The sequence below is a fragment of the Pygocentrus nattereri genome, chromosome 1 (assembly GCF_015220715.1).
Source record: "Pygocentrus nattereri isolate fPygNat1 chromosome 1, fPygNat1.pri, whole genome shotgun sequence".
Lineage (NCBI taxonomy): Eukaryota > Metazoa > Chordata > Actinopteri > Characiformes > Serrasalmidae > Pygocentrus > Pygocentrus nattereri.
This window is the reverse complement of record NC_051211.1, coordinates 17,322,824-17,336,545: the sequence shown is the minus strand read 5'-3', so window position 1 is coordinate 17,336,545 and position 13,722 is coordinate 17,322,824. Positions and strand designations below refer to the sequence as shown.

The following is a 13,722-nucleotide window of genomic DNA, read 5'->3' as shown; positions in this document are numbered from 1 at the left end:
TGCTAGCCACTGTGATCAGCTTCACTTGTCCCATCGCCAAGCCCAGCAATTCTTCCAGAGATTGAGCAGGGCCCCAGCTGCCACTAGGAAATCTTAGCCGAGTATGCACACATCCCATATGGGTGAGAGCCGGAACTTGAGAACTTGTGTACTTGGCTCAGACCCCCCAGGATGACCAAGAGCTGCTTTCTCCTCTCCAGGTGGACCTGGCCACTTGTAACTGACCTGAGCTAGGGGGTGGCTGCTTCACAGCTCTCTGATATGCCCCTATTAGTGTGTAGGAGTACGTCTGGTCAGAGCAGGGAAATGTGCCTGTGTCGATGGTGAGCTGTCTGCCGTTTATGCTGCACTTGACCCCCAGTCCACATTGGCCACCGATCTTCCTGGGTAGCCTTGGCTTCCCTGCCAGCTCATGCTTGTGCCATTGTTTAGTATGATGTCCCCTGTTCCTGCATTGCCAGCACACCAGTCTCTCTCCCAATGCTCGCTTCTGGGCCTGCTCTGCACATCATCACCTGCCCAAGCTCCTCTGCTGTTTAGCACTGTGTTGATGCTTGAAGGCTGACCAGGGCAGTGAGCTGTTTTCCTTCCAGGGCTAGGCACAGCTAAATCGCTGTGATAGCCACCATCCAGCCATGATATCAGGAGGTCTTTTGTAGCTGTACAGAGTAGGCCTTCTACCAGCCTCTGCCGCACTCTTCTGGCTTCTCTTTCACCATCTTCACCATCTTTCACCATTTTCTCATGACCCCCAACCTGTCTTTTATCTATACTTATTCTTTTGCCTTTAAGACTGATATATGTAAATGCTCTCTGTTTTGATTGGCTCTGCTGTCCTGCTAAAAAAAATCTCCTTTCCAAACACTCCTTTTTAACTTCAACATGTTTTGGTCACGTAGTTTCCATATGTGCACTGGACTAGGGAGAAAGCAGTGTATTTTGAAACATTAACATGTCATCAAACTAATTTATTTCCAAAGAGCGAGCAAGATTCCATAAGTTTTCCATTATTTGAACCAATTAAAAACTTGTGTATGAAAAAATGTATATATATGTGTTGTCGCCCCCTGGTGGGTGAGAGAGAGAACCGCTGCCTGACTCCTGAACAGCAGAGGGTGCTGCAACGTCGTTCAGTCGGACACTAGGGCTGATGCTGATGACCGTATACAAGTAGGCTATTTATAAACCCCTTAGGTTAGTGGCGTCCACAGTGACATTAATTCAGATAGCAGAGAAAAACAGACATTTGAGTGTAGAAGTAGTTGATTTTACCGACTGCGTATTTATTGCAACTGCTCACCAGCTCATCACAAACACAGCATGGATCCTAACGGCACAGCTTTTCCAGTCCAGCTTTATATTTATGATCTGTCGAGGGGGATGGCTCGCCAGCTGAGCCCTATAATGCTGGGTGAGTGAAGATAATGCGCATTTTCATATCGTGCTTAGTGGACGAGGGTGAGGAAAACACAGTGATCAACGATAAGGGCGCTGAATAGATGGATGGAGCAACAGCACCGGTGCTGCTGACCTCTGCCTTCATTTCACAGTCAGTCTGGTCACTCTAAGCAAATAAAAAAAGGTTTCTGCATTTTTTTGCGTGACTGTGACACGCTGTATAACTGAAACATCAGCCATGTAACACGGATGATTTTTTAAATTAATATTCTTATTATCGTAGGGAATTGAATGATCCACCTTAACATGTAGGTGTGTAGCCTACACTGCTGTCTCTTTGGATGAACACAGGAACCAAACCTATGTTCTCTAGTGAAAGGAACACAGGTGGCTCTCTGATTGGACCATGGCTGAGAGCTCCACTACACTACTTGACTCCCTTTAAGAGTAAATCAGATTTATTAGAGAAACCAGTAAAGATTTTTGAAAATGTTAATGTTAATTGCATTTGTACTGCATCTCCAAACTGAATATACACACACAAAAAAGAGGGTTCTTTAAAGGCTCTTTAGCAAAGGGAATGGTTCTATTGGAATGGGCAGTCATGGGCTGGAGGTTAGGGAACCAGCCTCATGACCGGAAGATCGCTGGTTCGATCCCCAGAGCTGACAGCACATTACTGAGGTGTCCTTGAGCAAGACACCTAACCCTCAACTGCTCCCCGGGCGCTGCGGATAGGGTTGCCCACCGCTCCGGGCAAGTGTGCTCACTGCCCCTTAGTGTGTGTGTGCTCACTAGAGTGTACGTGGTGTTTCACTTCACGAATGGGTTAAATGTGGAGGTGAAATTTCCCCATTGTGGGACTAATAAGGATTAATTAATAATAAGGATCATGAATTTGAAATGGAACCATCAATTTCTTTGGATGGTGAAATGGTTCGTCAGCTTAACCGAGAATGTGTTGTTTATGGTTCTTTATAGAACCTCTTTGAAAATGATGTATGTATAGAACCAAAAAAAAAAGGCTTGTAATAACAGAAGAACTCTTTTGGTTCTATATAGAACCAGTTTCAAAGAGGTTCTATACAGAACCATATACAACACATTCTCCATTAATTTGAAGAACCATTTCACCATGCAAGGAACCATTCAGTAGGGGTGGGGGAAAAAATCAATACAGCATATTATCACAATGTTTTACATGGCAATATTGTGTCAATGCACAAATCCCAAATATTGAAATTATATTAAATAAATAGCAAATATGAACAGAAGATGAGGACTGAGGTCTAGTGAGGTCAGCGGAAGGACAAAGGACGCGGATAGGACACGTGATCTGCAAGGAATGTCCTTTGAAAATAAAATACTCAAAAAATAAAATAAAATACAATAGTAGCGAAATACTATGAACATGAGGGGTCACCTCATACGCCACCATCCAAAGATGACGTTAACAGATGATGACAATCAAGGCTGTAGTCTGCTTTCTATTGATCAACTTCTTGTTCAGATTTTCTTGTTCCACCTGAAATGGTGCAGCAGTTACTGGCCTCAGGCACCAGAAAATGATAGGTCTACAACCTGTTTGGTGGTCGCCCATAACTTCTTGTTTCACTGGGGTATTAGGGAGCTTCTTGTTTGAGTTTTTAAGCTTCTCATATACCTACTTTTTCTGTTCCATCTTAAATGGTGCAGCGGTTATATTCTGGTGCCCCAGAATTCAGCTGCCAGAAAACAAAAGCTGTACAAGAAAGAGGCGAACGAGAGGCTGACTGCTTTGTTTATGGCTAAGCCTAGGTTAGATCAGCTCCAACCACAAGACCAAACAAAACTGGACATACTTAGTTTGACAAAGCTACCTTCCAGTTCTTCCAGTTCTATATCTATTACCTACGTCATGTGCAAAGACCTGCAAAATGTGACGTAAGAATGAGAAATTACTGACAAAAACCTGGTGGTTGCATTTGCAGTTTGAAAAAATGTAATAAGTCGCAATGCTTAGCATATTGCAGTGTCTTTATAATCGCAAGAATATTGTAACTTAAGTAAAATAACAATATCATATCACTGCATCTTTGGCAGTTCCTATACAGAACCATTGCCTTTGCTAAAGAACCCTTGAAGAACCATCTTTTGTAAGTATGTATATTAAGTGTGGAATGATTCCAATACAATAAAAAAAATTGAATTTGAAACTGTGTATCAAACGTAAAGTTGTGTTTCTGATACGCCCCTCGGTTTCGAGTGTCTCTCATTAGCCGTGTCATTTGATAGACATCTGGATCCATCCGATCAGCGTAATAAGGGCAGGGATTATATCATGCATGCACTCTCACTCAAATGACTGTTGTGTTAAAGTCTAGGGGTGATTTTTGCTGTACTTTGGTAAAGGGTGGCGCAGTTTTTATTTATCTGAGGCTAGCCAGTCTGTGTAGTAAGTCATATTATTATATCTCTGTCAAATCACAACATTTTCACACAGTAAATCTAAAAAAAAGATCGAATCTTGAGCTCAGAATCAAACGTCATATGAAACCTGAAAATATGTATATCAATGCACCCTGATCGCTACAGTGGAGCCGTAGTCTATCACAGTTAACTGCTTTACATTAAAATGAATGAACTGGGAATGCCTTAAAGCAGGACCGTCCCAAATTGTGGTCTATGAGTACCATAACACCACCCTTGTTACCAATGAGAGAAGAAGCATATTTTGATAGAATATGTTATTAATAACTAATTTAGATGTTATTGTCAGATTATAGCAAAAACACATAGTGTTGTCAGCATAAATACAAATATACAATACTTTGTGATTTGATGTGTGTTAGCATAAAGGGGAATTCCACCAAACTTTCAAAATTTGCATTATGCATTTGCATAATTCAATTGTTCTGATGTAGACGAAGTCATTCAGTGTGGTTTAATATAAAATGGCTTGTTGTAGAGAAAGTTACAGACTCTGATATATTTACAGTGGTAGTGAAGGGGAAACAGGGGTTGCAATGTCCACATCACAAATATAGCCATTTTATTTATTATCCAATACCACCTAAGTATGTCTTCTGAGTTTTTATATCAAATGCTTGTGGTAAAATAGTGTCAAATCTCAGAAAAATGCATTTTCTTTTGGGGGCTATTTTGCCTGTCAGCACCCTACATGTATTCCTGAACCATGAATGGATTAAAATGAATAATTTAATTAAAAGGTTAGGCCAAAGCTTTATCTGAAAACTACCAGGAAAACAAAGTCTCATGCATTAGGTAGTGCATTTATAAACATTTCATGTAGAGCTTTTAGAGGTGGACGCCTGGTTCCTGTCACCGCCACTGTGAACAAATCTGACTCTGTAGGTTTCTGTAGAAAAGAACATTTTACATCAAACCACCATGACTTTGTTTACATCTTAACCGTTTAATTATGCCCAAATTGTGAACGAATTTCCCTTTAACCATTTCCAGAGTTCTCTTCAAACTATTCAGTGTTTACAGTTACCATCTAATACCTACTGTACCTAAACAGTCATTTACAGATTTAAATCAGGTGTGCTGTATATGGAATTGAACAAATCCAGACAAATACTGGAGTTCTGGCAATAACACACTTAATACTTCTACTTACTGTCTTAGTTTTAGCAGTCAGGTCAAAGCAGTTACTGAAACAGCATTTTAATCACCTTAAGAACATCAAGATCGTCTGACTAAACCTGACCTGGATCTTCGGTTGATTCAAAATGCAGCTGCAGCTGAGTTCTCACTAGGAGTAAAAGAAGGAGTAAAAGAAGTGAACATATTCACCCTCATTCTTAAATCCTTACACTGGCTGCCAGTCTGTTACAGAATAGACTTTAAGGTACTGTTACTGGTCTATAAATTGCTTAATGGTGTAGGACCATTGTATTTATCTGATATGCTGCAGTGACATGAGCCCAGCAGAACTCTCAGATCATTAGGAACCAGTCAGTCCTGCTGAACGTAAAGACTAAACTCAGAGAAGCAGCGTTTAGCTACTTTGCTGCTTTTAAATGGAACCAGTTAGCAGAGAGCATTAGAGGAGTGATTGTGGAACATTCCTATTTGAGCAGCTTTCAGCTCAGTTTAAAACCCTGCTAAATTATAATTGTTTTTATTTGAATTTTAATTTCAGGATTGTTTTTAATCTGTAGTTTTTAACTGTGTTTTTCATTTCTGATCTACATGTTTTCAGTTTTATTTAATTATTTTTGTACTTTGAACCATTGTTTGGACTATTTTTGTTTTATTTTATTTTTGTAACTTTCCCTTCATTCTTATATCAAGTCTCCCAGAAACATCTCCTGAAAATGTGATAATTGAAGGGTGCTTTGCTCGCTGACCTTTCCACAATACTGTAAATCTCTTGCAAGAGATCCAAAGAACACTTCAAAGATGAACTGATTGTTTTTTTGAACACCTTAGAAGCATCAGAATCAAGGACTTTTCATTTAATGTAACCTAACATTGCCAGCTGTTGCTATGGCAGCAATGATGTTGCAAAACTAAATGAAAAGAAACTCATTTACACTCACGGGACTTCAGAGCTCCTTGACAGCAATGTGAATATCTGTACATGTTGTATGTTGTGGCATATGCTATCTACACTGACATTTATTAGATATATCCATCCATCCATCCATCTTCTAAGCCGCTTCTCCGTCAGGGTCACGGGGGGGTGCTAGACCTATCCTTCGGGCGGAAGGCAGGATACACCCTGGACAGGTCACCAGTCCATCGCAGGGCAGACAAACAGACACAGACAGTCACACACTCACACCCAGGGGCAATTTAGCATGTCCAATTGGCCTAACTGCATGTCTTTGGACTGTGGGAGGAAACCGGAGAACCCGGAGGAAACCCACACAGACACGGGGAGAACATGCAAACTCCATACAGAAAGGACCCCGGTCACCCGGCCGGGGAATTGAACCCAGGCCTTCCTCACTGTGAGGCGACAACGCTACCCACCGTTATTAGATATAAATAAATTTAAATTAGCTGACATGTTTACCAGCTTTGGGTGTTTTCTGTTCATGACTGCAGTGTCTTGGTGCACAAGGCAGAGGAATTACTACCACTTTTTTACTTTCTTGTGGTCAAGTGGTCACTGATGATTTGATAGTACTTATGTTTCTTATTCACGGCAAAGGAAGGTTGTGTTCTGGTTCTCTTCAGTCTAAATTATTGTCTATTTGATCAGCGTATGGTTTTTGCCTAAATGGTGTCAACAATTTTTTTTTTTTTTTTTTACAGGGAAGCAGCTTGATGGAATTTGGTAAGTTGTGCCAGGCTGCAGTTTGTCTCTTAGCCAATTTCCTTTGTATTGCATTTGCTTTGGTGGTGTAACAACATGTAATAATAGTTTAAAGTGTTGTGTTCATATCACTGTTGCTCATGCAGGCATACCTCCATAGTGGTGTATGGAGAGGAGTTCTTCTTTGGAGGCGTGGGCATCTCCAGCTGTCCCCCGGTAAACCTCCCCTCATTTACTCTGCTGCACTACAGCTGAGACAGCTACAAGCTCAGGGACTGGATTTAATGGACCATTATATTTGCCACCAGCTTGTTGTTATAGCTTTGTTAGACATGCATCACGTCTGCTGAGTATGAAAATGAATTAAAGTATAGATTAGGCCTGTGCCCGGTGATGGTCAGCCAAGTTACCGCAGTAACAGCCCCCAGTGAGGGTCAAAACACATTAGTCAGTAATTTATTGGTGAACTTAAAGGGGAAGATGACTTTGATTTTTTTGTGCTGTATGGTGATGTGTTTTGCCAGATATTTGAACAGGTTTTAAACAGAGAGAGGACACCTCACGACAGCACGATGCTTCTGTTGACTAGCTCAACTCCTTAAAACTCACACACAACAGTAACAGTCTATCAATAAGCATCCACTAACCTATAACTCACAACAGAATAGGCAGTCATAACAACTTGGCCAAATACATAACTAGCTACGAGTTTGGAGTTAAAAGCTAACAGAGTTTAGCATGGATGAGGTACTTTGTTTAACGTTGGAAGTGCTGAAATTTTAAGCAGCATGTATGTGATGTGAACAGTGACATTATTCTAAATTATTTAGGTTTTTCTATTTTAGATTTTTGATACTTTACATCAAACACAATGTGTCAAACTGCACTATAATGAGGTGAAAGATGACTATGTATACATATAACTGACCCATCATCCTCTCTGCTCTTTCATTCTGGACAAAGCATTTATTGTTGGAACTCGCACTGTGTGGGAGATTCAATGGATAAAATGTTAGATGATTTTTAAAAAAGTTTAAAAGCAGTATTAGGCTGCTTTGGGGTTCAGAACAGGTGTGGCCAGCAGTGGGCGAGGGAAGTCACTCTCATTGTAATGAAAATACAAAGTTAACTTAAACAGTGAAGATAATTTTTGGAAAATATATAAATGAAAATGGAACAATACAAACTCTTCTCTAAAATAAGCACACATGAGTTGCTTCTGCCACTGGAGCTTAGTGACACGTTTACAGTTTGAGAGTTGATTCTGAAGCGACCAGAAAACCGCATCATTTTAACAGAAGGTCAAGTTGGAAGTGATAGAAGAGTGATAACTGCAGCTGCAGTGCGAAAGAGAAACACACACTGGAGTCCATGAATGAAAAATGAATTCAGCTCAGAATATTTCAGCTGACTCTGCTGAGCGGAAGCTAACAATGTGTGAAGTTGTGAAGCAAGCTCTCTTTACAGCATTAAAGCAGCGTCTCTCGGTTATAGACAGCCTACCTCAGTTTTCTGTTTCTGTCGAGAGTCCACGGAAAGAGTTCAGTCTGGATTTGATGCTGTTCAAAAGTCCAGAATCTAAATCTTTCTTGAAGTCTTCTGGCTTGAAGTGTTTTGAACACATGCAAATGTTTCTCGCTATAAATGTCGCGTGGGTTATTTATAGCAGCAGCAACTTTTTTACTCTTACCTCTTTCATGGTATTTCTGCAGGATGTAATACATGCGCTGTGTTTGCAGGGTGGCACAATGCTTGGCCCACCAGATACAGTGGTGGAGTTGGGAAACACTGAGGTTACCGAAGAGATTTTTATGGACTACCTATCATCACTCGGAGAGACCACATACAGGTGTGTGTGTGTCAGTGTGTGCTACATTTTTACAGAATCATAAGTTAATACAGCTGCAAGCATAACCTTATTGGATCCAAGCACGATTCAGCACAATAAAGCTTCACCCCCTGACTGAAGAAGATAGATGATAAATGATGGGAAATCAGCGTTTTTCAAAAGGCCTCTATTTGTCATTATTCTTGATGGGTGGTCTCTAAAGAAGATCTATGCCAAATTTTGAACAGATGGACATTTTGACTTCTTTATCATAAGCAATAATTTTATTAACAAAGAGATCAACATGAATAGCAGTAAATTTGAAAAGCATGCAAAGTGTGTTCAAAGTTATGCTAAAAGAAATGAATAATTTGGCTTAAATAATGCATCTTCAAGCTAAAGTAATTGAGTAGTTTTGAATTTTTTGAGTTTTTGAGTTTTTCACCTTCCTCTTAAAAGCTAGTTTGAAGACACAACAAAGATAAAGCGCTAATTACATGCTTTAGCACCCATATTGAGCAGCAAAATGTATAGGCAACCTCTGAATTGGCAGGCAAGGCTGTCTAAACTTAGTCTTACAAAGTTTAGTTCTGACACTAACTTAACCCACATACCTTTAACCTTAGGTGTTAGATTAGGTCTATAACTTAAATCTGCAGGGTCATTAGAAGCCCTAAAAATGATTTTTAAAAAATAATTGTTTACCTACAGGCTCCACTGATGATTTCAAGACAAATTCATAGCTGTGAATTTGCAAAAATTATTATTATTATTTTTTTATTTTAGCTTATTAGGCAAAAGCAGGTACTGGTCATTCTGAAAGGAGCTTTCACCTTGACCTGAATCCAATATGTGATTACACAGAAAACATTCGCTTTGAGCTATTCTGAACCCTCTGCCTTTAGCACAAGAGTTCAAAAAGAATAAAAATATCTGGCTTGTTTCCCCTGTCACTAATATTTACTTAAATAAGGTAATTGGTTGGATTCAAATCAAGCGTTTTTTTTTTCTTCAGCCGGCAGGACATATTTTACATCAATCCTGTGGGAAACATCAGCAAAGCTATCGGAATGTGATTTGTATTTAAAGAGTGTTTTCAAAAGGTGACTAAGTTCAGCTATTCAGAGAAACGCAGAGTAATGTACTCTATGATAGCAGTGTTGTTATGGTTACAGTGCACACGTCATGCAAAACACTCCAAGCTGTGCTTTTGCTGTTTAAAAAAAGGCTTAGTTCTTAAACCTTATAAGTTCAACAGACCACACAATGGTTATAGCTAATATAAAGTACACTGTAAAGAGAAAAGCTTGTTTCACATTTTTGGGATAATAGAGGTGAAAAAAAAAAAACAACTCCTATTCAATTTTGTCTGAATGATCAAAAAGGCAGTTAATCTGAATGACTAAAAGGTATTAATGAAGTAAGCACAGAAGAAAACAAAAAAAACTAAACAAGACTCATGAAAGAAATATTAAACAAACCTGAACAAAACAGAACAGATTACAAAACACACAAACACACAAAATCAGAATCTGAGAATGCAGAACCAACAATGCCAGGCAAGGAACAAGGGGTACAAATACAGGAGGGGAAACGAATATGAAACACCTGTGCACAATTACAGGGTGGGGCAACAGATTAGATACGGGTGAGGTCCATCAAAGCCAAAACCAGCAAGAACTTAAAAAAGGGAAGTATTTCACAAAAAAAAATTTTTTGCAGTTAACCAGATAACTTAAGCCCAAAGATGAGGACTGTCCCTTAGCTTTTTTCCTATTGGATGAGCTAGACTTTGGGCTTATCCCCTAAAAACCCAGACTTCTTACATACAAAGGCTTATTATTCAGTTACTACACAAACTTAAATGCAAACTAGTTGAGCTATTCTTAGGTTATAGATGTGTATAATAAAACATTTTACTTAGAAAAGCAAAGAAACATTTGATGAGGTGCGGCCAATCTTTAGCATACCAGTGTATGCTTAATTAAACAAGCGTGTGCCCTAAAGATGGCTTAAAACAATTCTAGTGATTGGTCTGGCCACGCCTGAAAAATTGAATAAAACTTCTTTCCATGATTTACATGATCTGGTGGCCATGTGTATCCACATGCTAGTCAGCTCACCTGAATATATTTAGATTTGAGGGCATGAGCTACAAATCAGGGTGAAGGAAAGAAGTTTCATGGAGCATGAAAAGCTGCACTGTAGCTCCCCCTTCAGGCAGATTTGGCTTATCTGACTTGGCTGAGTAGCATAACAGAAACCTACCCATCCACCCTGCGTTTAGACCTCTAGTTAAAGTACAGCATTTACAGATGCTAGTATAACTAGTGTACAAATGTCTATGAGCTACGAAAGAATAGTGTCACTAATTGTTGTCAAAATATTATTCTCTCTCTCGCTCTGTGTATAGAGGGGAGCGGTACAGGTTGTTTGAGCACAACTGCAACACCTTCACCAATGAAGTGGCTCAGTTTCTAACAGGCAAGAAGATTCCTTCCTACATCACAGACCTGCCATCTGAGGTGCTCTCCACGTAAGTAGGCAACTGATAATGCCGATCTGATTCATTAAAGAGCAAATAATGTTACTCATAATGTGATTTTGGCAAAAGAAATGACTGGAAATTGGTTAATGTTTCTGGTGTTCTTTGACCTCACACAGTGCAAGTTGTAGTTTTAAATAAGGTTAATAAAAATCAGACTACTTGGCTGTAAAGAATTTAGAATTGGAAATAAATTAATTGGAATAAATGTGAAACAGAATTTTCTTTTCACGCATCTCTGGTGATGACATGCCAATTCTGAATTGAACATGTTATAAACATCTGAAGACAGCTGAGTGTGATGTTGCAAGCTCTCATTTTCTAACCTGTACATCTCTTTATGTTTTTGTTTTTTTGCCCATCTAGCCCGTTTGGTCAGGTTTTGAGGCCCATCCTGGACTCCATCCATATTGCACCCCCAGGTGGAAATGTCATCAACAGCCATAATAATCACAGCTAAACTTCTTCAGTCGGCTCTTTACACTCTCAGCAGATACAGTCGTATGCAAAAGTTTGAATACCCCTTGTCAAATCACGTTTTGCTGATTCTCTATGTGAAAACAAGTCAACACATCCTCTAAATACAGCACATTAAAAGATTGCATTTTTCTGCTAATTTTAGTGCTGAACTTTATAGTTCATGCACCAGTCTGATACTCTGTCACCATGGCAGCATCATGCCTCCAACAGCCACGTATTGCTGTGATTAAGCAGCATTAGTGTTTGAAGTGCATTTTTCCAAAACGTGATAAACAAAAGAAAAAGTTTTTATAAACATAACAGAAAACTCTCAAATTGCATCAGAATAAAAGCCCATGCAGCAACTTTTCTCTGAACTGTATCAGTTTTGCAAGTGAAAAACTATTTCATAGGACTGCGCTATCATTTTCATGTAGCCTAAAAAATTATAGTTAATAAACTTAATAACTTGAATAATTTGGTTAAATATAAAATGAATAATAAGGGTGCCTCATTTTAAAAACCCTCAATTTAAATGTCATGTAACAAGACAAGCAGAAGGACTCATGCTGGCTAATGACATGTCTGCAATTTGGAGGTATTTTACACCTAATACAGCTGCTAGCAGTGCAGCAGCCTGTAATATTTCAAAAGCTAAACTTTACTGCACTGAAATGTTTACACTGTAATTATAATTACTGTTTATTTTCCTGTTGCATTATTCAGAAGCATATTAATAACATGTTTTTTGTAATACTTCATTTTTGTTTTTCATTCTTTTTCATTTTTATTACTCTTTTGCTCTAATTACAGCCACGTGTTGGACACATTGAGGTGTACAGAATTAAAAACAATTTTAGAAAAAAAGCCCTGATATAACTCTGTATTGGCCGATACCTAGAGTTCAGGTATTGGAGTTGGTATCAGAAGAGAAAGACTGGGATTAGTGTAACTCAACAGTTTAACATATTGGAACAAAATAAATGTGTTTAATGTGTTTATTTTTTCCAGTATGTTAAAGTCAGAAAATAAACAGTAATTACATTAAGACGTGTGTTCTCTGTAGAGGGTGTGTTAACTTATTTTTACTTAGAATGTCAACATGCAATGTAATTTGACCAGGGGCTCCCAAACTTTTGCATACGGCAGCACTCACAGAAGCACACTCAGACACACACCACCACACTGGACAAGCTATCTACACAACACACAACAACTGACACATCCTTCTCACATACACGCGCTGTTTCATGCTACATGTGTTGGCAGTTTCTGGGTCGAATTAACCAGCCGTCTTAGACTGACAGCACTGTCCAGGGATCAGTCCTCAACCTGTTCTGTCTCATTTTCTTCATGCTGCACTGAAAAGCCAATCTGACCTTGAGACAGGACTGCTCTTAAAGCCACAATCAGGGATGTATCACAATGTATTGGTAACTAGGGTTTTATATATATCATTCAGTTTATGATTTTATATATATATATATATACATATATATATATATATATATATATATATATAACCATAACTATTCATTAAGTACACCTTCTTATTGTTCTTCAAATGCAGACTGTAGTCCATCAGGCAATGCTGCCCACAGGATACTGCTGGCTGGATGTTTTTGGTTTTTGGCCTATTTCTAGTCCAACAGTGACACTGAGGTGTTTTAAAACTCCAGCAGCACTACTTTGTGTAATCCACTTAGACCAGCGCAACACACACTAACACCCCACCACCACATCAGTGTCAATGCAGGGCTGAGAATAATCCACCACCCAAATAATACCTGCTCTGTGGTGGTCCTGTGGGGGTCCTGACCAGTGAAGAAAATGGTAAATGGAGGCTAACAAATTATGCAGAGAAACTGATGGACTACAGTTTGTAATTGCTATATATATATATATATATATATATAGAATGTACAGCTAGACTAATGGCAGAAGGATCTCTACTCATGAACATGCTTATCAAAATTGTGGTTATGCTGTCTAGTGTCTATATGGGGATATAAGAAAAATCATAATGCAGATATTATCTACAAAATTCAGTGTTTAAAGTGTAATCAAAAATCACTATTGATCCCTGATTGTGGCTTTACAGATGCTGCACGTAAGATAATAATGTAATGGTGCTTTTTGTCTCTGAAGACTTTTCTTGGTGTTCATCGTACAAGCTAAATTTCTTGCAAATGAATGTTCAATCACTTTATCTCTTTTAGACTA

General features: G+C 38.9%; 1 protein-coding gene across 1 annotated transcript; it reads left to right on the top strand.

The window, feature by feature from the left end:
- Positions 1-1,125: 1,125 nt before the first annotated feature.
- desi1a (desumoylating isopeptidase 1a) lies at positions 1,126-12,580 on the top strand. Its single transcript, XM_017720628.2, has 6 exons — positions 1,126-1,411; positions 6,667-6,688; positions 6,814-6,883; positions 8,407-8,516; positions 10,909-11,031; positions 11,407-12,580. The coding sequence occupies exons 1-6, from the start codon at positions 1,321-1,323 to the stop codon at positions 11,498-11,500; spliced, it is 510 nt and encodes a 169-aa protein (XP_017576117.1). The 5' UTR covers positions 1,126-1,320; the 3' UTR covers positions 11,501-12,580.
- Positions 12,581-13,722: the final 1,142 nt, after the last annotated feature.

Excerpts from the sequence above, each read along its gene's own strand:
- desi1a (XM_017720628.2), top strand. The coding sequence starts at position 1,321 with ATGGATCCTAACGGCACAGCTTTTCCAGTCCAGCTTTATATTTATGAT. Across the intron at positions 1,412-6,666 it reads GCTGAGCCCTATAATGCTGG|GGAAGCAGCTTGATGGAATT; the intron begins GTGAGTGAAGAT and ends TTTTTTTTACAG. Across the intron at positions 6,884-8,406 it reads GCATCTCCAGCTGTCCCCCG|GGTGGCACAATGCTTGGCCC; the intron begins GTAAACCTCCCC and ends CTGTGTTTGCAG.